The 26,536-nt window shown below is 38.0% G+C and overlaps 1 protein-coding gene across 1 annotated transcript; it reads right to left on the bottom strand.

The window, feature by feature from the left end:
- Positions 1-1,869: 1,869 nt before the first annotated feature.
- Positions 1,870-26,536, bottom strand: LOC104327093 (vesicular inhibitory amino acid transporter). Its single transcript, XM_009931969.2, has 2 exons — positions 26,300-26,536; positions 1,870-3,021 (listed from the first exon to the last, which is right to left on the bottom strand). The coding sequence occupies exons 1-2, from the start codon at positions 26,534-26,536 to the stop codon at positions 1,870-1,872; spliced, it is 1,389 nt and encodes a 462-aa protein (XP_009930271.2).

Genomic DNA, 26,536 nt, shown 5'->3' with positions numbered 1-26,536 from the left:
GAAAGAATTTCTACAAAACTCTTCAAACAACTTGCCTCTGTCCTCAGAGATTTATATAGGATAAATAGAACAAATACTGTTACTGCATGTTTGTTTATCTGTGAAACTTCTCCACACAAAAAGTAATGATACCCTTTCATTGACATCATCCAAGTAATAATATCCTTCTGACTGTGTCAGAGGAGTAATAACAAGCTTTCAAGTACTTCGATGAGTAATGTATTTTTTACATTCTGCGCACAAATAAGAAGACTCCTTATAAGTACATACCTCCTATTTGTTCCAGCACTAATCTCAATATCAATAAATTAAACTGTTTTGGATTTGAGTGTAGAATTTGACCCATTGTACCAAAGAAGTAATACAAGTTCTGCGAGACTAGTTATTTCCTCAGGTTTTTTAATAATTTTGCAATTATGCAATTAATTTGTTTTAATAATCTTTTCATCACTATTCTGCACATAACAAGTGTACATTGGGAGACAAAGAAAGGGACGGGGTGACATACAAGGCTTATCAGAACCCCTCTCAAGTTTAATTGCATGTTATTTATCATTCAGCAAATTAGCCTTGAGAGGTCACTGTTGCTCACGAAGGACAGAAGCATTGATGCTACGATACTACATAGAAACACAGTTTAGTGAAGCAGTTACTGCTAGGCTTTTTACTCTATAATCCAGTCTTACGTTAACATGCAAAGACTTTTTCATATGACGCAGCAGAAGGTTGTGTGAAATCGTTGATAATGAAAATGTAAACTTTCTTCTTCCAAATTGTCACTTTAATTACCTAATATAACATAGAGTTAGTACAATAAGATGATACGTATTTATTGTAGTACACTGATTAGATTGCATCTTGTCATGTTTTATCACTAATGTAAAACACATTGCAATCTTGATCTTTTTATAAGACAATATCTTTTAAAACTAAAGATGTAGCAAGTCATACAGGAAGTTAACTGTGTGTCTGTTAATTGAACTTGATTTACTTCTTTGAGCTTTTAATATCATCAAATAAAATACAAAGATCAAAGAAATTTCCAACCTAAGAAGGAAAGTGAACTGCATATTAACGTTTTCATGCTACCAGTGAGACTTCTCGCAGCCTGACCAATAGAATAACTGCATTGCAGAGGCATGAATCTTAGGAATTAGACTTGCAGAAAAGCTGCAGTCATTGACTATAACTTCTTTCAGAACAAATTCCCTTTTCCATGACTTTGAGCTGTTAGAATACCCATTTTACTCTGACTGAATTCCCATTTGAACTCATGATAAAAGCAGCCTTTCAAAGCTGTTGTAAACTGAGTTCTCTTTTTGCCTACTCATTTAAAAAACAAGTAGTAGAACTTGTCTTACATCAAAGATTAAATTCACTGATTTGTTCGGTTCACATGTTGAATTAGATTCTGCCAACATGAAATTGTATTTAATCCATTTGCAATGATAGCTATCAAAATCTATCATGTCCTGGAAGCTAGTTTTTATAGCTTTGAGACTGAACAGTGTCTAACCTGTGAGAAATTCTGGTTAAATTAGTGGAATCACTTGCAGTAATCATTTCAGGATGTGCATGTCGTGTACAAACAAAACCATATAGGATTAGTTTAAAATTATTTTAATGCTAAACCATCCCTACACCTGCTTTCCTCTCAACATTTTAAATAGGGGTAATTTTGTACTTTTTCGCTATAAAGGTTGTTTTCTAATTTTCCTAGAGTCACATACTTTTACAGTTAAAGCCCCGATTCTGCAAACATTTGAGCACATGCTTAATTTTACCTAGTGACAAAATCTCTTATAAACTGACTAACAGGGTAAAATAATTTATAAGATTTGGGCCTTATTTGGCTTTCAGGAAAACTTTTTACACACCTCCAAATACTTCAAGCAGCCCCTTTACTGAGCAAACTATGCCTGCAAGGCTACAGAGGAAACCCAAAATAAAAACAGAGATATCTGCACATTTCTCTAAGAAGGACAGTTTTTTCCATTGAAGTTTTAAATGGAAGAGAGAAGGAAGAATAAAAGTCATAGCAGCACCTGTTACACTGCCTGTTAAACCCATCAAATGGGCAAAATGTGGTATGAAGATGGCCATCAGCAAAGTTAACAGGAGAAATGAGCCTCTTACACCCAGAGAAAATAATGGAGATCTGTAATTGCAATGCTTGCCTCTAGAAATACAAGCATACACAATTTCTGTGGCTGCAAAGAAGGGCAAAGGGTAAGAAAGAAGAGCCTTGGTGAAGAGACACAAATTCACTAGGGTTTGAAGAAATGATGGCAGGTTGTCAGTAATAACTTCCTTTGTCTCTTCACCCCAGGTCAAGAAGGCAGTCAGCGCAAAGGTGGTTTTCAAGACACAAGCAAAAAAGTGAGTCCAATTCAGCATACATCTAAACTCCTCTGGGTTTTTCATGTTACCTTCCAGTGTGGGAAGAAATATTTGTGATGTGTAACTGAAAATGATCACCCCTACAGAGACCAAGAAGTCCTCAAACTCAATGGAGAGTCTGAATTTTGCCCACAACCACTGATGTATTTGTGTGAGACAGTAAGCCATCACTACAAGGATGATAATGAAATGGACCAAGGAGCAAAGCTGGCTGAGTTTGGAAACAATTTTGAGAGTCTTGATAAACACACAGGGCAGCAGTGTAACAAATGCAATCATAGACCAAGTTTTCTCAGTCACGGGTACATATGGAAAACTATGTGACAGCAAATTCCCACTAACAATCAGATACAAAATACATGTCATGCTCAGTTCCATCAGTTGGGTCACATTGACAACTATACCACCTAGGTTGGGTGATAGCTTTTTGCAGCAGGCATTTGCAATATCTTCATACGTGTCTCTCACTCTTACGAGCTGCCCTTCTTCATTTTCTTCATACAGGCAAGCGATTAGAATTTGGCCTGTGTAACAGCATAATGCTGCAGCCAAGATAATAAGAAACAGGCCACTGTATCCACTGTGGAGAAGAGCGTACGGCAATCCTAGGACAAATATTCCCTGAAAAGGAAAAAGAGAAAGAAAAGATAGCACAAAATCCCTGAGGTGAAATGTTTACTAGAAGCCACACTGCCAAACCTGCTCTCCATTGAACATTGCTTTCACCTAGCTGCATGGCAGAAGTACTGCTACATTCAGTGAAATAAGTAACTATCATGAGAAATGTGTTTATTTATGATAAATTAAATTATCAGCAAAAATAACTGCTCCTATCAACACACATATAATGATAAGCTAGGAAAAAAAGAATGTGACTGAATGATAGGGTCAGGTTCCTAGTTAATACGTAACGCTGGTGTAATTAGAAGCACATTTTAGAAGGTTCATAGGCAGTTATTCAGTCAACATGCATATTAATGAAACAGGTTCAATACCAGTAAAATTAAGCAACCGTAATTTCATCTGTACAAGTTTCATTCAAATTAAAAATAGCACTGTAGATAAATACAGTAACGACAATTCTCTTCAGTCTAAAAATTGTTAACAGGCCTCTGGAAAGAAAATGCATTAGAGTGACATCAGACTTTACTTGTATTTCCTCTGCGTCTTCTGTATGCTTCATGCAGCCGTTGTGCTTGTGAAGACTACTGCTAAAGTGATTCTTCTCACAGCTGAGATTCTAGACTATGCAAACTTGTTTTGGTGTTTAAAAATAAATGTAAAACATATAGACATACCTTTCTCTAAACAGTTTCTGAAAGGAACAGAATTGTACTTGGTTCATCCAGTAAAAAAGCCTGTGGCATTTTAGTTTCACGGAACACGGTGTGTATTTCTTTGTCTTTTTCCTTCTTTATTCTCTACATTTAAGGACAAACAACACTTTTATGTGGTTTAATTTCTATCAGCCCAAAGCCAACAAATCCCTTGAACAACAGTTATTCATAAAAAGATCCAATTTAGGACAGACGCCTCTGTGACATTTCTCTTTTTCCGCTACAAAGCTGAAATTAAGCAATGCACATTAGTCAGACTGGTCAGGTGTTTTTGTTCTTGATGTCTGAAAAAAAGTAGAGAGGAAACAAAATGCAGTTAGCTAGTTCTACAGAAATTTTTACTTCAACATTTCTTACAGCACTGATGACATGATGAAATACGAGCATTTGTGCTCATGTTTGTTATTCTGGCCTGACAGAAGGACTGGATTTGGATCAAACCCATCTAAACTCTGTTTCTGACCAAACCTGAGCAACTCTGTCTGCTCTGCAAAACCCGTGAATCCCTGACAGACACAGGCCTCCCCGCAGAAGGACCGACCCACTCTTCTCTTGCTTCCTGAGTGGGTAGCGCTGCTGTCTGCCTTCAGGAGCCAAAGCAGAAGAGGTGAGTTTAACGGTCTAAATCTCAATTTCAGATTTTTCCATCCACAAGCGTGGACATGAGGCCATACAGGAGACAAGTGTTTCAGTCATGCTTCTGTCTTCGGCATTTTCTGGCAGGTCCCTGAGGTTTTATACCCAGCAGACAGTTTCTGTGAGGGCAGTCTAGGAGCCCAGCTCTGCTGGAGCCCATCCAGAAGGTGGGTGCCTGTCAGCTTTGTAGGGTTTACACCTAGCACCCCACTTCTAAGTGATACAAGTACTTCCAGGCCTGATCCATAAGGTGGGCTCTGAAGAGGCAATTTTTCAAACACTAAATAATCATCAATGTATAAAAAGTACTCTCCTTATATTCCAGCCACAAAATGGCAATCCTTTTTGGTCAAATTGTGGGATGAGCTTCAATCAGAGAAGGAAAATCAGAAGTTCTTAAATTAGAGCAGTATTTTTTTGCTAATTCAGTGAGAAAAATGGAGTGGCCATCATGTGAATGAGCAGCATTGCCTGTTTCACCAGGCTTCACTCTAGATGCAGATATCTTCAGCTTTCACCTGAATTAGAGCTGGAAGAATCATATTAAATACAAGCCCTAGTACATTTCAAGTAAAAAGATCTATGACTTTATGTACTGAAACAGAAGTACCTCGGTTATTATTACTAATACAATAATAAAGTTATTGACTAGATACCTTTTTTGTTGTTTTCAGTGACTTCATTTACAGCAACGGTTTCGTATAAGTCACAGGTGCAATTTCATTTAGGGGCTGCGACATTCGACTACATAACTTGTGATACTTCAGTCACCCAAATCTCCCCACTCCAATGGCTTATCTCCCTTCTAATATACATCTCACGACCCAATTGGCTTGCAGTATAATTAGCATTTCTTTTGTACGTGAACTTCACAGAAGTGTTCAAAATTCTACCACTCCTGCCATCTAGCTGTCTACTTTCTTAAAAAGAGTAGATAGCTGGCTGTATCCAGACTGCAGGTAGCACCTGTGTAACGGCAGCTTTTGGTATCATGCCATCTTTTCATCATGGATGTGATGACTGGTAAGTTAGGCAGTTGCCTAAGGAACAAAATGTGTTTTCTTTCCTACGAAAACAGTCCTCGGAGAACATTTACATAACAGATTTAGTTTAAAAGCGTTACAAATAAACCAAGTCTATGAAAAATCAGGAAGAGAAAAGCCAGAGGGTCATCTTCCATATTAACGTAAGAACAATGATATTTTCTCAGTTCCTTGCAGTTTGTAGCAAGCTTATCTCAGTTGTTCCATGCCCACAGCATTATTATTTTGCCCCTTAACCTGCATTTGGGTGTTCAGACAGTATCTGCTACCCAAAGGGTCACTGTATAATAAAACCACAGGTAAGTGTCAGCACAGGCCTTACCCACACAACGGCTTCTCCCCCGCTGAATTTAGTCTATTAACTTTTATACAACCAGTCTCAACCTAAACCAAAGCATAAGTCTTTCAGAGACATTATCACATTAGACAGCCATTTACAGTCCATCCCATACGTGTCTGTTTTTCCATGCTTAATTATTAGTTTAATCAAAGCGTAACCTAATTCTAACCTCTAACATCTCCTTGCTCTTGTTTATATCAAATAATTTTATTTGGTACCTAACACAGATGACAGGATGATAGAGGTGGGGTTTTTTTTTCATCTTCTGAATTCAGACCTTATTAAACAAACCTTCTTTTGCACTCTGTACATTACTTCTTAAAATTATGTATCAGTGATTGCTAGTTTCAAATCAGGTACAGTGAGTTTAGAATTTCTAAATTCATATTTTCTGCAGAAACTGTAAATTTTCCTTTAAGCTGATGTCTTTGACATCTTTTTCCCAGAGTTTGTAAAAAATAGCTGATGAGATTTGTGTAAGGGACTTACTGTTTCTGTGTCCTTCAGCTTTCAGTTATTAGTAGAAAGCAAACATTGTGGACATAACTGGTTTTGCCACTTTTTGGATAAAGATCATGGTTAGCAGAGAGAAATGGGAGAACTCTGAACATGCCAATGCAATAAGTATGTATGTGGTGAAATAACAGTGCTTTTCCTGCCTTGACAGAAAAGGTATTTCCATTTAAAAAAAAAAAAAAAGGTTCATGTATCAGCATGTTGTCAAATTTCTACAAAATTTCCACAAATTTTAGTTATGGCCATGAGAGCTCGAAGAACAAAAGACCCTTTGACAGAGTCCAAAACTCATTTTGGATTTGATCTTCTGTTCTTACCTTTCCAACAGCAATACTTTCTGTTAGGGCCGTTTCCTGAATGTCATCAAGTTTAAATAGTTTGGTTTCAAAGAAAAAGATATTTTTAATAAGCACTTATTTTGCTGTCAATGTAATATAACAGTACAGGCATCGAGCTGTGTTCTTCAGCTGAAAGCTGCTCAGCTACCTTAGAGCATTGCTTAAAGTGACTTCTCTGTGGAAAATTCCTCCTCCATAAGGAAATTATCTCATGGATGTTGCTGAAGGTGGCTTTTATGCCCCTCTCGTGAGGTGTGAGTGTACAGCGAATGTACACAAGGTGTGTCAACATTTCACTGATTCTTAGCTAGTGGAATAGGGACACGGGTAATTCCTATGCCATTTGTCAACACATGTTCAGTTCAGCCTGGCCCTGGCACTTGCTCTTATTGAGCCTTCTGATCCTGTGCTCTCATGTCCAAATTGCAGCACAGACAGCCTTCGCTGTGAGGCATCAATTAAAAATGAACGGCAAAAGGAATCATGTCTTAAGTTGCCTCCTAGCTCTTAGTTTTAGCGTTCTGTCTGGGAAGTGTTCCTGTCTGAGTGGTTGTATTTCTAACTGTTCCAGCGTAAAGTAGAATACATTAGCTCTAAATATGCTGTTTTAAGGTGGTCTGTTTACAAAATAGCATAGCACAGAGAAAAAGCTCTCAAGCAGTTGGGTACAGGGCAGATGGAGTTCTTGGAACAGTCCTCTATCACGGCTCAGATTGAGTGGTTGTGTTATTTGCTGTTGTTTCACCCACCCTGTACAGTGAGGGACCCCAAGCTTGCCCAGTGGGCTGCATCTTCTCTTGTCTCCCAAGCTGTTTGCAAGGCTTGCGTATTTTCACCCTAAACTGAGGATGGAAGTGGATTGTTTGTTGTCAATGAGCGAATACATGTGCCTGGATTGAGGTCCTTGTCAAACACCCAGAGTACACTTAGCTGTAGGCTGCTGGGCCTAGAAAGAGGAAAGGGCAGAGGACTGAGCTGGTGAGCGGCTTTTGAAGGAATGGCCTGCAATATACAACAAGCAGATCAGGATTTCCAAATTATATCTGCACATTAAAAAATATTTGCATTTCTCAATGGTTTGACTACGATATTTGAACTACACGGGAGCGTTTCCCACAACAGCAAGGCTGGCTGCTTGTTTAAAAATACTAGATATCTGGATAAGTATAGAATGAAAAAAGTGGGCCTTCTGCTATCATCCTATTGTTTGAGATCACTTAACCTCAGGACAGGCACTTCCCCAAGGAATAAAATGTATTTAGAAAAAAATTGTAAATGAGCACAGTCAAGCACTCTGAGAAAATACAAAAATTCCTCAATGTTCAGTTTTAAGACTTTTTAGTCCCAGGTAAAATGCATCATTTCATAGGCTGGTTTGACTTGAAATACAACCCTTTGAAAAACCAGGCACTTATTGAAAAGTAATAAAAAATTAAAGAAGATCAAATCGTGGTCAGAGTTGAGACATGCCAAAAGACAATGATATAAAATGGAGTAAAAAGCAATGCTAAAAAAAAAAAAAACAAACAACCTTCACCTTAAGACTTAATCAGATGGAAAAATACATTAAGAAATTAAGAATTTGAATGAAAATTATTCAATTAGTACGGCTCTCCTACATGCCGAATACATGTTAATACGCCAGACTGCTGAATTAGCTGTGACTGCCTTTCTCACCATCTGTAGCTACTCCACTGGAACAGTTCATTTAAGCCTGTTTTCCTAACCATGTATTTGACTCCATGCACAAACATGGGTTAGGCATAGAAACTATACAGGATAGCCTCATTCATGGATCTTCTCAGAAGAGTAGGGAGATAAATTCAAGAACCCTGCTTTCACAAAATATTTAGTTATGTTGTTTAGCATTTATTGCCATTTAAAATAAATAATTTTCCAGAACTAATGCAAGCCTGTGTTGCTGTGGTTATTATATGATGATACAACTTTATTAGCACTAAATTAAAAAACATAACAAAACTCTTACTCTCATGCCATGATAACAGAGGTGCTTGCTTGTTGACCTCCATGGTCTTTTTTCCTGATTTTGTACCTTCTTCCAGATCACTGTTGACTACATTGAATAACACTGGACCAGGTGCCAATTATTCTACTAGACAACCTCCTAACCCTACCAGAAACTCATCCCTTTGACAATAGATCCACCTTGACAGATACTTTTTTGGGATTTGTCACTTAGGCAGTTGCTAATCCATTTAGGATCTATTGTACTGTTGCACTAATTTTTATATCAGAATGTTGTGTATTAATGTGTCAAAATTCCTTTTAGAAGTCTAAATATGTTATTTATCTTTCACTGCCTATATTACAATCTCATCAATGTATTATATCAACTGTGTTTAATAAGGACTGTAAGAACTCTTTCTCCAAAACTATAATGACTGACACTAATTATATTCCTAGCTTTTTATTCTGTATCAATTAAAACCTGCATTAACAATTACATTCTTTTTCTCAGATTGTTGCCAGGTTTTGCTAGTCGGAATTTAACTGACTTTTTAAATATTGGAATGATATCCACAGACTTCTAAAAATTCCACATGTAATAGCGATCGAATAAGGATATTATCAGGTCAGATGTATGTTTTGTTATGTCTCCCAAGCGCAAACTTGCTGGGCATGCTGCATTCAAAATATAATGAGATACATTTTAACATCCATTTTAGATAGTAACTGTAGTTATCTAATAGTTAATTATCCGAGCCTAAGCTTGGAAATAATAGGCACCTCAGTTTATAATTCAGACCTGTATTAAGATAGGTCATTAGCAGAACTGAGATGAATTTCCTACCAGAGATGCCTGTTTCTCCTGCTGGCCAAGAGAATATGTACACAGTGGAGTGTAGACACACAGCTCAGAAACTCTGAAAGTTAACTTTTGAATGTCTTATGCAGAATAGCATAATGCCCATTCTGAAAAATTACGAAATGGCCCACTGGTCTCCTGTACCATGAGCACATCCTCCTGATTCTCTACAGACACTACTTATGAACAGTTGCATCTTTTTTCAGAGCAAAGAACAATTTTAGAACCTCTCTCTACTGCTAATGTAGGAAATCAGTGTAGCAAAATTCTTTGAGAGATCTCAAAGAAGAGGAAGTTGATGTTACAGGAGAAAATCTCTAAGTTGATTTTACCCACCCTCACATCCACATAACCAGCAGCACTGCGGTGTGTGTCCTAGTAGCTTCACCAGGATCACTTGCATGCACCAAGGAGGACAAGGGATGATGTCAGTCAAGTTCTCACTATGCCCCTGGGGTTCATCTTGACTAGTGATGACAAACAAATTTTGGATTTACCTTTTATACTGTTTTGGAGTGGATGTAGTTTTGGATCTTTTGCCTCATTATTTTGTCTCATCCCTCATAAATATCAGGCAAAATTAATGAATTTCACAATATTGTTTCTTTCCTTATCTGCATGGTTCATACTGTCCTCTACTTCATTCCTTTAACACTTAGCTATAGGTCAGTTTTTCTGCCTCTCCATTTGAATGAGATCACATATATGGTGCTCTGTAGTAGCAAACACATACCTTCCATTTTAAATTTGTTCTCCTCTTTCTCCTGGTGCTTTCAAACAAACATACACAGTCACATATAGAGACACGTTTCTATTCACACTTAATTTATACCACTCTTAGTTTTTCTGTTTCAATTTTTTACACTAAAACTATCCTTTTTTTTCTAAATTCCTAAAAATAGTTTTCTTACTGTCCTAAGCCCTGGGAGACGCATTTTTTCCTAGTGTCTTTGGGTTCCTATATCTCTTTACTACACTTCATATTTTATAATTTACAGTGATTACTCTCACCCTCCCTTTCTCTCTTTTGCTGTTTTTTTTTTTTTAATTCTAATTGGTACATTCACTTCACACGTGAAGTAGGAGGAGTTTTAACACATCGGCATACTATTTCTCAATTGTGAGATGTGGCTTCTGAATATCTCATAAATTCTTGTTAAACAACTTTCAAGTTACTTTCATCATTTGCTGTCTGTATTTATTCTTCCTACTTAACTGTTTCTCGTATTTTTTTCCAGGTGTGTATAAAATTCCCCCTTTTGAAGTATCAAGCATATATATTACTGTCCTCGGTTTTCCCATAATAAATGTAATTAGATCCACTGATCTGTTCATCTTTATTCAATGTAGCGGGGCTCAAAATAGAATTACCTTATACTAGGTTCAATACCTTTTGTGTTAGCTAATTATAGTCTATAATTTTTAGAAACTTTAATAATGCTTTACTACAGATTGCATACAACCTCCAGCATAAGTCTTTAAAACTGAAGTCACGAAGAACAACACAATGTTTTCTCTCTGGACAGTAACTCTAACAGAGATAATCATCTCTCTAATGTAGAGTGCCACCCTCACTTCTTCTACCTAGTCTTTTTTTTTTTTTTTGCCAACAGGCTTTATCTAAATATTTTTAAATTCCAGTCGCATAAATCGTCCCACCATGTATTTGCAATATCCAGGTTGTACCCTATTTCTTCTCAGCAGTAAGAATTTCCCGTTCCATGGCTGGCTACCCAGACTCCTGGCACTGCTCTACAGACACCAGGAAAAGAATTAATCTGCTTTCCCGCTCGCTTCACAGTTTGTTCACAGCTAAGCTAAGTTTGAATTAAAGAATACTGCAAACTGTTCTGTGGAAAGCTTCAAATATTGTCCATGGCCTGTATGACCTTAGCAGCAGATCCATCTCCTTTAATGTCAGTGAAAAATCATCCTTTAACTTCAGGGATGGCTGAATTAGACCCCAGCAATCTTGTTTTTCCTGATTTTTCTTATTCTTTCTCTCTCCCAGTGCCAGCCTGTTTTAGCTGCAGGGAGGAAAGGCTAAGGTGTTTATTCTGTGATTAATGCCTGCAATCCTTATATACTGAAAGAAACTTTAAAAGCATTGTTCTGTCAATTCTTCCGGTCCCATAAGCAGATGATAAGGCAGATAGACTGCTCAGGAGATGTTGTGATAAGATAAGCAAGTAAGGGAGTCGCATGGTCTGCACTGGAAAATCTTTATGTCCATTTGACTGACAGAAGCCACTGATTTTGTTCTCCTTTTAGTGGCCAGATTAGTCTTAATAATCTTCTAAAGATTAGGAAAGGGAACAGAGGAAAGAAAATGTCTCAACAAAAAAAGGAATTGTCGTTATCGAGTGTGGCAGCTGATCCTATTGGTTTTGCTATTGGTTTAAAGATTTGTTCTAAAACTGAAATAATATGATTGATGCTTACTTCTGCATGGTTTGATGGAAAATGTTAGTTTGCATAAATTCAGAGCTGTCCACAAGAATGTACCGAATCACACAAAGTAAATCTCCCAAGTAAATTACCTTTTAAGAAAATATATTATTTTGCTTGGTCCCAAAGGACAAAGTAGGCTTTGGTAAAAGAATGAGGTCTTTTATTATGTGTTATGTAGCAGAGAGGAACAAGAGATGAAAAAAATAAGGCAGTCAAAACTAAAACAAACATTATTTTGAAAGTTAGTAGTGGCGAGCAACAGGGACTCACTGGCTGCCTACCTATGTCTCATATTATAGCTGATAGTGGATTCTCAGGTTTTCACCTGAAGGCAGGAAAGTACTCAAAGCATCCAGTACAGCAATAGGTGAGTGAGTTTCCATGAAAAGATGGTGAAAAGAACTTGAGAGGAGGCAGAGAGGGGACTTTGGGAGTCTAGAAGAAAAGCAAAGCAGTGAGGAGCCAAATAACTTTGAGTGTGCACTGACACTACAGAAGGAAGAGTTAAAGTGCACAGAAAGTTCAAGCTCAGGCCGGGAGAAGGCATTTAACTTCTTAGGAGTTTTTCTCGAATGCTGCCTGTATGGGACAAGCCACAGCTCTTGTTCCTTTTAACAAGTGAGGCTGAAGAGGAAATGGAAAAATCCAAACCCATACTGCAAAGAACTTTGTGCTGAAACAAACCTTACACACCTCTGAGAGGTGGAAAGGAAGCCGGGTTACATCTTCTGGAAGCTGGGTTATATTTTCTGAAAGCTGGCATAGGACTTGTCATGACAGTGACAGGACAAGGGGTAATGGTTTTAAACTAAAACAGGGTAGGTTTAGGCTGGGTATAAGGAAGAAATTCTTTACAATGAGGGTTGTGAAACTCTGGAACGGGTTGCCCAGAGAGGTAGTGGAGGCCCCATCCCTGGAAACATTCAAGACCAGGTTGGACGGGGCTCTGAGCAACCTGATCTAGTTAGCAGTGTCCCTGCTTGCTGCGGGGGGGCTGGACTAGATGACCTCTAGGGGTCCCTTCCAACCCAAAACTTTCTATGATTCTATGATTCTATGACCGCGTGCAGAAAAAAAGGCGACTGAATCTTCCCCTGGCTAATATTATCCCGTTCTTTCCTCAGCACAGACCCAACCACCGATTTTAGGTGGACTCTTACTCAAGCTATAATGACTCCCAGAGCTCTGTGTATACAGGGGAAATTTGTCTTATAGCACTGCCTGGAGAGAATACAGTTAATAGTCTGGATGAAGGACATAAACAGTGGTATACCCTTATTTTTAGTCTCTAGGAATCAGTAAACTGATACGGAGTATCATAGTATACTCTTCTGGAATGTATGAGAAAAGATGCTGTCTTACAATCAGGCTGGCCATAGACAAAAAATCTCTACTGCTTTTCCTCTCTTAACCTCAGTTAAACTTCAGTGGCACCCCCAGAGGCTTCTACCTTCAGGATAAAAGAAGCAGCAACTGATTTTTCTGCTGGTATTTCATCATGCACAGATATAGATGAAGCTGAGTTTACAAATGAATTCCCACAATGGAGGTGTCTCTTTCCTGTAATGACATAAAAGATCACACCATTCTTAAAATTCAACAAAGTAGAATGGTTCCCCTAATTTCAAGTAGATTAGATAAACATTCCCAAATGCTTCTAACTAATAGTAAAGAGAAAAACTAAAGTTCAGGAAAGAAATGTGATTGAGTTTTCTGGCATGCCCTGAGTACTCAGCATAACAGCAGAGTTATTTAAGCTTTCCTTTTAAAAAAAAAAATAAATTTTGAATATAGTTATGCATTGCAAAAATCAAGCTTATGGCATATAAAATGTATGCTGAAGATATTTTTTAAGGTCTTTACATCTAAAATACTTGAAGTATTACCACTAGAGGAGATATTTCTCATTCTTTTTGATAGTAGTTCTTGACGTCTACTGGCCCATGCATAGAAGTGCTGGAGTTATAAAGTAGTTCATATTCTTTTTCTGTGTCTTTTTTTTCTTTTTATTTTCCTCTTTTTTAAAAAATTTATTTTCTTGGTTTGCAGCTGCACTGGAAAGACTTGGAGACAGGATGCTGTCTGGAAACAACAGCTGAGGATCTCTGGGTGAACAAACTGGGGACCTTGATTATTCTTGACCTTTGACAAAGACCTCAGGTTTATTCTTAACTTTTAGATACACATACTGTCTTTATGGACAGAGATAAAAACACTTCTTTCATTATTAAACCAAAGTTAGTTAAGTAGTTGTTGGCAAAGTCTGTATATTCAAAAAAAGACTTTAATTTATTTTTCTTAACCTGAGTCATTCTGATAGTGCAGGGAAAACTCAGCTCTAATGGATCTCCCCTTTGGTGATACTACAGTGTTGAGAGCTGTAGCAATTTCATATTTGAGAAATTCATTTTAAGACTGCATTTAGTTTCTGTTCCTTTCTCCTAAATAAATTTTATTACTCATATTCAAATTTTTAGGCAAAATCCCAATTTATTCATGAGGTGAAATTAATGGATTTTAGATGAAAATTCAGTGACTATTACTAAAGTTACTAAAATGACTACTTCTTTTGTCTTTCTTTGGTACCCAAGGAAATGATCACTTCTTAGGATCTTTGAATTGAATCAATCTCACCCAACCTTTTCTATTTAAAACGGACATTTAATGAATGTACAGTAGCAGAAAGGACATACATGACAAATCTACCTTGCTTTGACTCACACTGGGATTCCTAACTTCACCTATCTAAATAGAGCAATAAGTAAAGCTAATCTGCAAGCTCTGGAAAGGACAGATAGAAATAAGGATCACCAGAGGACTGTTCATTCTATCAGTGTAGGGCACTTATTCTAGGATTTGCAAATCTCTGTTAGAGATGTCTGTCTCTCTATGTCATCTATAGAATGAGATTAATTCCTCTGCGCAGGCCGTGAGATTCTGAGGTGCCCAGGAAGAGCAAAAGAAGAGCAGGAAATTGGATAACTTGGGAAATTGGTTGCACCAGGGGAGGCAGAGACAGGGGGGGAAAGGTGTCATCAGGTAAAGTGGAGAACACTAGAACATAAGGTTGTGAGTCATATGAGCTACCAACATGGGGTAGGAGCATATGATGGGCAAAAGGCTGTGAAGAAAAATGACTGATATGAGAAATATCTAACTATAGGCATAAGACAGAAATAAGTAGAAGGCTAGAGGGAAAGTATGAATTATGCAACTGATTATCCTTTCTGATTAGGAAATGAAGCCTCAGGGGTAAAATGGCAGCTCTTCACAATTTAGGAGATAGCAAAGAGTCTCTGAAATTCTATCCAAGCAGCAGACAGAAGCCTGCAGTTTTGTGCGGGTATTTTATTTTTAACTTGAGAAGATAACAATAAAAAGCACAAAAGGAAGAGCTCAGAGCAGCTGGCTTCCCAGCAGAAGTGAAAAAAGTCAGCAGGCAAGCAAAAGCAACAAGAAGAGTAGTGGAGAACTTTTAAATTCCAGATCCCAATTAAAGCTTAGAAGAAGATTTTTAAGTCCCTTAAGGGAAGGTGGCTGGGGAGATGTCATTTGGAGTTGCAGAAATCATGCAGACAATGAGACAAGAGAATTGCTTTAAAATGTAGTGAGATAGAGTAGACCTCAGCACCAACTTCTAAATATGATACAAACAGTAAAATGAGGGAATTAACCATCATTATAAAAGAAAAAATAAAATTACTTCTTATAAATACAAATAACTTCTTTATAAAAGAGAAATAATACCTCTTGCATCATAGAATTCTTATACCCATATTTACATTTCTTCGGGCTTCAGTAGAAGCATTCATAATTTCTGAAATACTCAGATTTAGTTTGAAATAATCAAACTAAATGGGCTTTCAAACTGAAAAAGTATTGTCTGCTTATCAGGGAGTAACTAGCCTGTATCAAACATGTTTCTAGAAGGGAAAACTGAGCAATAAAAACAACCTATCATGAACAGAAATACCCGTGTACAATAAAGGCAAAAGCTGAAGCTACCTTCACTACTGATAACATAAAACAACCAAAAAATGTTTGCTCTAGGGACATACAAAACATAATCTGTTGGTGCTATTATTTGTGTCATTTCAAGAAATGGACTCAGAAATTGAAATGGATAGCAGAGTATGTGTGCATGAGTTGAAGTGAGTGTTTCCTCACTTTGACTCATATGTTTACATTTTTGAGAAGTAAATATTAAATTTGATTTTTTTTTGCTAGCTGTTTAGTGAATACAGTATTGTACATATGGCAAAACTAGTGCCACTGGCCAAGAATACAGAGAAACATTGCCTTCCAAGAAACATGGTGTGTGTGGGGAGAAGAGGGAGAATAGATGCAAATAGAAGTAATTTTCTTTTATTTAGCTTTAGGGGCAAAATGTTTTATACAGCTTGTTGTGCTAAAACTAGGTTACAATATATCGTGTTCAGTACTACGTGTAATCAGTGTTTAGGGCTCTTTATTTTCTCAGATAGCTCCATTTGCGCATTCAGACAGAGCTTGTGCCATTTCAGTGAATCTCCTGTTGCCAGGAGTTACACGTATCAAATAAACTGTAGATTAGCCATCTATGGATTGTGTAGAAGTTTTACCATTTGGAAAGTCTAATACAGAAATATTACTATTTCTGAGTCTATCAGTACATTATAATAATTCAGATGTCTTTTACTTTCAACATTAAATTCTCATACATACCTGCAGATGTTGAGCTTGTCAACCTTTATTTCCTGGTTAAATCTAAGGCTTACACTTTCTTTTTATAAAAAAATGATCCCTTTTCTGAAAATTTACTAATGGAAGTGAAGACAGTTTATAAAAAACAGGAAAGGAATGCTATCTGAAAAAATATTTTACTTTCTGCTGCCTATCACTATGTTCTTGCTGTCTTGGGAGGAATTATATCTTGGGAGGAGTTATACTTCTAAACACTGTTTATTAAAGCAAATTTGCTGAGGTTACACACCTCCTAAGTTTAATAACAGGGATAGAGAGAACTTTTTTAAGAAGAATATTTTCAATCAGTGATAGCTGGGTGGTGGCCTGTGCTATAGAAAGGCACAAGTGTACAAACGATATCAGGCACAAAAGGCCAGTAAATAATTATAACAGGTAATCTGGGCTTTGTTTTGAAAGGTAACTGTCAAACATAATAACACGACAATAAAGTAAGAAGATATATACAGAAATTCAAAGTTGCCGAATAATAGTGTTTTTAAACACCATGTGACCTGCCATGAATTAAAAAAAAAGAGAAATTACACCATCTGTTTTCATTCAGCTTGTTAAAAACACTCTCAGGCATTGATAAGACCAAAAAGCATGGTAGATTAATTTGATTTTAGTGTAGCGGGAAAGTACATCATCTATTCCCTTCACCTGAGGGAGCCAGAGATCCTTGTTCTGCAACAAGTCGTGGTGCATTGGGTTCTCCCATGGAATAAAGTGATCATTGCTTTCAAGCAACTGACAATTACTTGATCCTGTCTGGTAACATTTGTTATTTCAAAGGGTATAATTTTTGTAATGCTGCTATCCATTTATCTTGGATATCATGGTTCTGTCATTCTCTTTCTTGACCACCTGGATTTTTAAGATGGAATGCCCATTTTAATGGCAGAATATTCTAATGGTACTCTTATCACATTTGTCTGCTGATTTCTCTTGTGCTCACCCCTACAATGGGTCTCAATAGCAAGGAGAAGGCATTCTATCTAGAATTACAGAGCAGAAATAGAATCAAAGTCAAGATGATTTATCACAGGCCACATTTAAACAATCATTATTTTGTAAAGAGATTTTGTGAAATAGAAAACATTTTGAGACTTACTTTCAAAATTTTTTTCATTATTGGAGCACCTGGAAGTCTTTGATCAGAATCCCATTTTGCAGGGCACCATGCAAACAAAGTACAAAAAGATGGTCTCTTCTCCAAAGAATTTAAAATCCAGGGGTAAGATAACAGGAAGCAGATACAGGCAGACAGGGGAATCAAGGAAGCCATGAGTCAATACAGAACTGCGAGTCAAGAGAGAAAACACTGATTTCAATGTGGCTCGTAACTGAAATTTTCAGCAAAAGGACATTTCTAAGGCGGTCAGAGGAGTGCAAATAAAAGTTTTCATATAACTTCACAGAAATGTTTTTTTAAATATTTAACAAACTGACAACGGTATTGTAACTGGAGGAACAGAGATCAGAGTTAACAGATGCAGAAAGATAAATGGTAGATTGTTAAAGAAAACATAGGTAGCTTACGTTTGATTTGATGGTTGAAGAGGTGCTTGCAAGAGCTGGCGGACACACAGGGTATGGAACTGCATCAGCCCTCCAGGTGGGTGTGCATGGGGCAAGCTTGGGAAGGTCAGGGAAGAGTATGCTACTGTGATCCAAATGGGGAATTATTAGTGCTCAGAGAAGTTTTAGCTTTGTGGATTGGTAAATCAGACTACACATTAGTGACATTTTACAACAACAATAAGCAGAAGCTGGACATAGTCGGAGTGTGAGGATTTAGAAAGAGGACCTGACTGAAAGATGGTGCCAGAAGATAAACCAGCAAGAACAAAGACATTCATGAGTATTGAAGAAAGGTTAGTGTGGACAGACTCTGGATGGAAGATAAGGAGCTCTGTTTAGCTGCTTCTGCTGACTGCTGAACAGACAGACAAATATTTCATGTGGGCATCAGAGGGATCTAAACAAGATGTGAACTTAAACCAGCCCAGGAAAACACACTCTGCCATGGTCACACACTCCCACAGGTGGTGAAGGATGTGGTGTCTATCAGCAGTGTCTCCAGCAGCCCTGAGAGCCTGAGTCTACCACAGGAGACGACCTCAGGGAGGAAGGCAGGCGGCAGACCTTCAGGAGAGATCACCAGCACTTGTGTGCCTGGTCATGGACGGCAGTGTAGAGCAGAGGAAGTTGGTCGTGACCCTGTGTATTAATTCACTTAACGCTTTTCCTTATGAAAAATTCTTGCAATGAAAAATACAAATAGAGTGGTGTAGTGTGTGTGTGTTTGTAGTTTTCTACCTACCAAGGCAGAAGCTTTTTTTAGGCATTAACACCCTCAGAACAGGCCATCTGCTGGGTGGCATGAAGGTTGCCTAATAATCAAATGAAAGAAAAAGGTCTGGGAGGCAGAGGCACGATGTTCAGGTTTCTGAAGTGTTACTCACATGTGCTATTTATTATATATGTGTCATGGGAGAAATGCAAACTGACACACCCCTTTTGCAAAGATATGTAAAATTCACATGTAAATCACAGCTCTGTCATTCAGCAGGTTTTCTGTTAAGCTCTAGCAACACTGCTGATAGTGGTCGGCCTTTGAAGAACAGCAGGGTTTAAAGCTCTTGGGTGGACATGTGCTTTCGCTTCATTCACGTAACTGTACATAAGCTGACAGAGATATAAAATAGCAGGAATACTGATGTGCCCACTAAAGGTGTCCGTTGGCAAGCTGAATTTGGCAGCATGCCAAAGCAACTCACAAATTCCAATTAATGCAAAGGTTCACAGCACCACTGTAAGGAGGAGAGTTGAGCTGGTCTCTCCCAGCTCCCCCACTGAACTCCACGCCCAGATCTCTGTGCCGGTTCCCCGCTCTGACTCCGTCAGGTCTACAAGGAGCTCCCTCCCGCTGCGCGGCCGGAGGAGAAGGGCAGGAGAAAGCAAGTAGAAGGGCCCCCAGCATCAGGCCAGATTTACCTTGGACCACAAAAGCTTTTTTCATAGCCATTACTGGTGAATGAGTTAGAAAAGTGGTTGAAAATCAGTGTCCAAGTACTCAGCTGTGTCTGTGCACTTTTCCTCTGTCCTCAGACACACACTGAGCAGTGACAAAGCTGCCATTTTGCACTGGAATGCAGCAGTGAGGATAAGCACCAACAAGATCAACATGCTCTACTAATTCTACCGGGTGTCCATGTCCGGGCGCTGGCAGCGGGCTGCCGGGTGGTCCCTGAGAGAAGCGGCCTGGGCTGCCCCGAGCCGGACTCAGCCAGTTCTGCATGGCTCCAACACACCCACAGCAGGGAATGGCCCAGCCCCACAGTCAAGATGGCGGCGCCCCGGGGAGAGCCTCTGTGAAAGAAAGGGCTGAAAATGCTGCTGAGAGAGGAGGAAGGGGGCCGTAGCAGAGTCTGGAGTGAAGGAGTGAAGTTGAGCATGGGAAAGGCAGGAGGAAGAGTATTACTTTAATGTTTGTCTTTTTGTTTCCCAATACCAGATGCAGTAATTAAACATATATATATTAATTAGCAATAAAGTTCATTTTCCCCAAGTTGTGTCTGTTGTGCCCACAGCTCCACCTGGTAAGTGAGCTCCCTGCCCTTCTCTCACTCCTGCTCCATTTGTTCCCCCTCTGAGCAGCTGGGTGGGTGGGAGTGAGCGAGCAGCTGGGTGGGAGCGTGGCTGTCAGCCAAGTCTCACCTGCGCACCGCTGGATGCTCACCTGCTTGCTCCTTTGTCCTTTTACATGCATGAAATTTCAACTACCACCTACTTCATGTAGGAGGACTATAGCCTCACACCTGTAAAATAACCGCCCTAAAAGATTAATAGGGGTAGATTTTTCAGATGAAAAGATTTTCAAACTTCTATGACAAGTGAACAATCAACAAAAAATCTCCACTTACAAGAAACAGAAACTTGCAAATTCGTCAAGACTTTCCTGACTGGACTGTGACAAACTGGACATCAACCCTAGGCTAAGTATACTATGCGTTGCAGTAATTTAGCTACTGTTTCTAAGAATAACTGGCAAGATAATATGGTGCTGTTGAAATTTAGATGCTAAAATATACAAATTTCAAAAGTACTAGCCAAGAAGAGTTTCAGCTAAAGTTGTTTGAAATCATAGATAACGGACATTGATAAAAATTAAGGGTCAAATAAATACTTTCTTGAAAGGTACGGTTATAATTTGAGGTTCTGAGCAGAATTATTCAGATTTCTTTAAGCGCAGCAGTGCTTCTGGCTACTGTTACGAAATGGGTGTAGTATTAGACAGCTATGTCAGTAAAGCTCAGGTAAAAATCAATTAAAGATACAAAATAAAGGTATTGGTTAAGAATAAATATTTTAAAATATATCTGTCTTACATCCAGTTTAATTCAGATATTCAAACCTAAGGCTCAGATTACTTGCTAAATAACGTGTTTGTGTTGAGTATTATACTTTAGAACGTCTCCCACTTCATATGATTATCTTATAAGTAACTTAGAACATATTGACATCATACATTATAGACCATTGTATATCAGTAACAGCCAAACTATTGAGGCTACTAGAGTCATTTATGAAGCAGACAGACACTTCCTGCAACTCGACTGTATGGAAATGCAGTTTCGGGCCCACGGTGTGGACAAGCATAATCTAAGGACTGCTTTAACTTCTAAAGAATTTTAATACATCATTTTAACATCTAGAAGGCTGCAAGAATTGCAGTACTTTAATCTGTTACTTGTGTAATCCATGTACTTTTTTCTGGGATGCTCCAAGAGCGACTATGGTGCTTTCTGAACCAATTGTCCATATGTTGGGGACTGTGTGTATGTCTAGGAAATAATTTGTAGAGTAGTTATATCACAGCTCCTACTTCCTGGCAAATCTGACACAGGGGTTATGGAAAACTGATTTGCCACTCCTAACATTTTCGTAATAGTTACAGTAGAATATGCTGAGGTAAATCCATTCAACTCTCCCTCCATCTGTTCATTGCCCAGATGATGTGACAAACAATATAAAGTGGAACACCTACAAACCAGCAACTTAAATCCCACGAGAACAATACAAATCCTTCCTGGAACAAGGGACAGTTTTTGATGAGCCACCTCTCTTTGTTTAGGAGTTCCAGTTTGATATAATTTTTAGTGTTTGCAGCTGACCAAGGGAAAAGTAGGCTGATACAGTGCATTTTCTAATGAAATTTATGGGAATGGCAGTTAGTTAACTCAAAAGCAGTCCACTACACAGTGCTTACATGTCAAATAAAGAGATTTCTGTGAAGCAGATATAATTTCATTGTTGCAGAATAACACATTTTTATAAAAATCTTTTGTGATAAAAAGTAGGGCTGGTAATAGAGAGTATATCTCCTGTACGTAGCTAGCTGTGCTAAATGAATATGTGCACAAAGCTAAAGAAATCTACCTCCAGGTCTGAACTGAAAAAAAAGTTACATGAAGTAGTGACGTACGTCCAGAATCTTTATTTCCCTCAAGAGAAAATCCAAGGAGAAAACCAGAGCACAAACATTAGTCACAGAGTCTTCTTCCCTAAAATACAGCTTCTATCAATTACATTGCATTATGGTGACATTCTGTCAGAGGAAAAACAGATCAAAGTTTAGATGGCTCTCACCAGGCTCTAGGCTTTTTTAGGGTCACCATTTGTGGCTATATGGGTTTGTGGTTACAAATCTATGAAAAATAAATTTGGCCAGTACTGCAGGTGTATTTCAGCTAAAATCTTATTAAATGGCTTTTTTATGTGCACCACAATAGTCCTGCAGTCCCAGATTTTCACTTTGTGCTGTCATTTTTTGACCGGTTCCATTATGAAACTTGAATTACTTGCTGGTCCTAGATTAGATGTCAGCAGCTGGCATCTCCTTTTAATTCTTAGCACCACCTCTCGATATGAGATGCAGCAGTTTGTTTCCCTCAGACATCTATAATCTAGTTCAGAGTATGACTTTAGCTTCAATGTATAATTTAGGGAAGTTACTGCTCTGGGCACCAGAAAGGATTGACCCTTGTTCTCAAGTCTGGAAAATAAATACTGGAGATTAAGTACCGCAGTTAAGATCTAAGTGGTTATTTAGTTAAATATGACTAAATTATTTAAGGCTGAAGATGAGAAGATTTGTATTGTGATACAGCTAATGACCTGATGGCGAGAACATTTAGCTTTCTAAGCACGAAAGCCTGTACATACTTCTATTTGGAAAATGCCTAAATACAGTGTCAGTAAAGCCTAATGGGTGGGGTGTTAGGCACCTTAAAAAGATGTTTGCCTTTATATCTTTAGGGGCATGTCTGCTAATTCTGTTTCTCAGCATTGCTGTGTTTTCCACTTACGTCTTTGGGAGTTGTCGATACTCTGTAAGCACTCTTGAGATTCAGTCCGTATTAGGGAGATGAAGGCAGGTAACTCAGAGGAAACATCATAGAAAAATAAATATTAACTATGAGATATTGTCAACTGAATCTTTTAGAGTGACATATATAGGAATAAGCCAAAGTGGAACCCAATATGGAGTTGTATCTACAATGGCACACCATGAAGGATATATGGATGCACACTTTCATTTTTAAAAACGGTGATTATTGGAGTGTTGAGTCTTTTCTACACTAATTTACAATATACAGAATATAAATATAATAAGCACATTTATGATCACTTCTGTAAAAATTATTAATTTATTATTGACACAATTTAAAAATAATTATTAATAATACTAATTGTATTACGTTACTCCTAGAAGCACTCACAATAGACCAGCACTCTATTGAGTTATTCTGATCATGGAACAAGAAAATTTCCTCTGCCATAGGTATTTCCAGTCTTTGTACAATCTAATCTCTGTGACAGACAGGAGACAAAAGATGGCTACATCAGGTGTCAGATGCATTGAATCAAATGGCACATTCAGTATGCTTTGATACGTCATGTTTTATCAAACATCCAAGGAAAAATTGTGCGCTTATATTACACTGTATTTTAAAGGTTGTACAAGCATCATAATACTACCCCTTCATGATACCATAGACTGAATGCCTTTTTCCTTAACTTTGGCTTTCTCTTTCTTGGACAAACATTCTCCGTACTGTTTGCAACAATCCTCCTATACATGGCTGGCAAATAAATAGACTTCATTGTCCTTTGCTTCTGCTGTGAAATGCTGTACTATTGGAATTTAACTACCTTCTTCCTTGTGACTGTTGCTTTGCTTATCTATCCAGCACTACTGTACAAGTCAGTACAAAATTTTTTTGCCTTTTTCTCCTGTATACAAAGAAATTCAACTTGCATCACTCTGCCAGATGGTGCTGTTCATTTCCCCTTTTGAATTAACTCAGTTTTATGGTCTCTGCCCTTACCTAGATTAACTGGACACAGGTTTTCACTCGCCTGTGCAGTGTTGGAATAAGAAGAGTGTTTCCCTGGAACATTTAAATGTCTGAAGCAGTCATTTACATGTACAATATCATCACCAAAAGTGCACATTTTCTCAGTTGAAATTACAAACAAGTTTAAAATCTCTACACATTTGTTTGAAAATATTTTCATTTAAGACACTGTAAGAAAACCCTTGTGTTCAATTTTAGAGACCGAAGAATTAATCATTCCTATGATAAATCTGGATTGTGAAATAATTTCACTTTTAGCCTAACTGTATTCAGCAGAATAACTGTTTAGAACACTTTGGAATTCTGCTGGAATGTTTACCTCTAATTGCCATGCAAAACACTTCTGCCCTTTCTGCTGGGTAGGGCAAAAAGAACTGTCATTTTAGCATAGATTGGCTGCACCAGCCAAGAATGTGTGGATTTTTTTAAATCATTCTGTTCACACTCTGACTTTCTCTTCAAAGCTATAGAAATTTCTTCAAACCATTATTTTTTTACTGATAGATGCCCTTTCAATATTCTGTCCTCTCTCGTCCTCTCCCACCTTTCCCCTTCCCTTTCTCCGCTCTCTACTCTTATTCCTGAATCAAATGCCAAGGTATTGGGAAAGATACACATGTGTGTACATAGATTCACATATGTGCTCACATCTGCACACAGTTTCACAATGTGTCATTAGGATGCTTAAGTTGTACTATTAAGGAAACTGCAGCTCCTCATCTTTGCCATCCTCATCCTGCCTTAGGAGGAAAGCTAAATACCGCTGTAGCCAGCTGCTCTTTTTATGCTGATTTCTAAAATATTTGACCAAGTGAGATCCAGCAGCAGTATGCAACACTCTGCATGCTGAGAGTTTTGGCTAAGACCATAGCTACTGATGTGGTTGGATAATTTAGCATAAATTTGTCCTGTTTTTAAATAGGCAACTGTAGGTTTGATAGTTGTTTTTTACACTGTGTTATCAGTCTATTATTTAATGGGAAGTTATGGTATTAATAATTAATAGCAATTGTGTACATAACGACTTTCAGGAATTTTTAAGCACTTTGATGTACTTACAGGGGCTTCATTACTTCTGTTTTTCAGAAAGGAAAACAATGGGTGAGAGAGAATGTGACTTGACAAAAGGTCATGCACAAATATTGACAAAAATGACTGCCAGAAGGTAATCTTGGCTTTGTTGACATCAAAGGCAAAACTCACAGAGAAAACAATGGGCTCTCATCCCAGACTCCTGTCCTGACTAGGTGCTGCTGAGGGAGACTGAAGATAAAATGTGTTACTGGAAATTAGTTGGGGTATTTTAGGACTTCATGCTTGTATTTACAGCTGAACACTTTCTGAGTCTGATACGCTACTGTGCCCTAGATGTGATTGCATTGGCTCTCACGTGGGGGTGCTGATGTCTGAAAGTACAGCAGGGTTAGAAATATGTCCCTTTTCTCCTCCTTTGCAGAGCTGAGGGATGAACCGGATATATAAACAAATGTTCATTGCCGTGATCACAGACTGGTGTGACACTGGAAGGGTTATCCTCCTATAATTAAAGTGCCATAAAACCTGTTTAAGGAACAGTTACTGGGACTAGATGTGTCTGTGGATACTGCTTTCTTCTTACTATGACAGACAGAAAGTTAGTGGTAATGACAGAATTATATAAGGAAATGAATCTTGAAAAGTGAGAAAAAGGATCTGAAACTTTTAATGTTAAATTTAAGGATTCAGGAAGATACTCAAATTCTGCACAGAATGCTGGGACCAAACACTTTCAGTCTTTTCAACCTGACTATTTTCTTTAACATCGACAAGTATTATTATGCTTCTTGTGCTTCATGCTCCAATTTATGTCTAGTCTAACTCACTTGTCAGTAAGTTGATGCCTGACGTCAGTCTGGCTCTTAATATCTTCTTTTTGTTAGGTGTTTACCTCACATTTCTATCAAGCATCTCTGTCACTGAATTAAAACATACTTCTTAAAGATAATGTCTGCACTTCCAAAACAGGTGCAATCATCACCTTTTCATTTTCACCTGGTTTAAATATTTTTCAAACTTCACCTAACATGTCTTTTTTTCCCTTTGGAGCTATATTTTTCAGAGTGCTAATCTTATGCAGAAAGGTTGAAATAAGTTAGTAATAAATTCATAAAAACCTTTTAGAATTTTGCAAAATAATGGTACAGTTAAGTAAAATAAAGCAGGCTAAGTAATGATCAGGTTTTTCAAATGATGTTTGTAATGAGTGGGGAAGTAAAAGGTTACCTGAATGGCATTTGTTACATTCCATCCTGCTTCCCAGCTTGTGATCAGTTTGACCTGGGCACGTGGCAGGGGAGCTGGGGACTTGTATTCTGAATCCTGGTGGCAAACATCAAGCTCAAAGTTCAGGGGTCCATCTGGTTCATCCCTATCCTCACTGTGAGCTCTGTTCAGTTCATCTCTTCTGGCAAAGTTCACATGCTCTTCATCAGTGTCTAGGCAGCTGTCCCATCTCACCAT

Source organism: Opisthocomus hoazin, chromosome 2, assembly GCF_030867145.1.
Source record: "Opisthocomus hoazin isolate bOpiHoa1 chromosome 2, bOpiHoa1.hap1, whole genome shotgun sequence".
Classification (NCBI taxonomy): Eukaryota; Metazoa; Chordata; class Aves; order Opisthocomiformes; family Opisthocomidae; genus Opisthocomus; species Opisthocomus hoazin.
The sequence above is the reverse complement of the archived record's forward strand: the minus strand, read 5'-3'. Positions and strand labels throughout refer to the sequence as shown.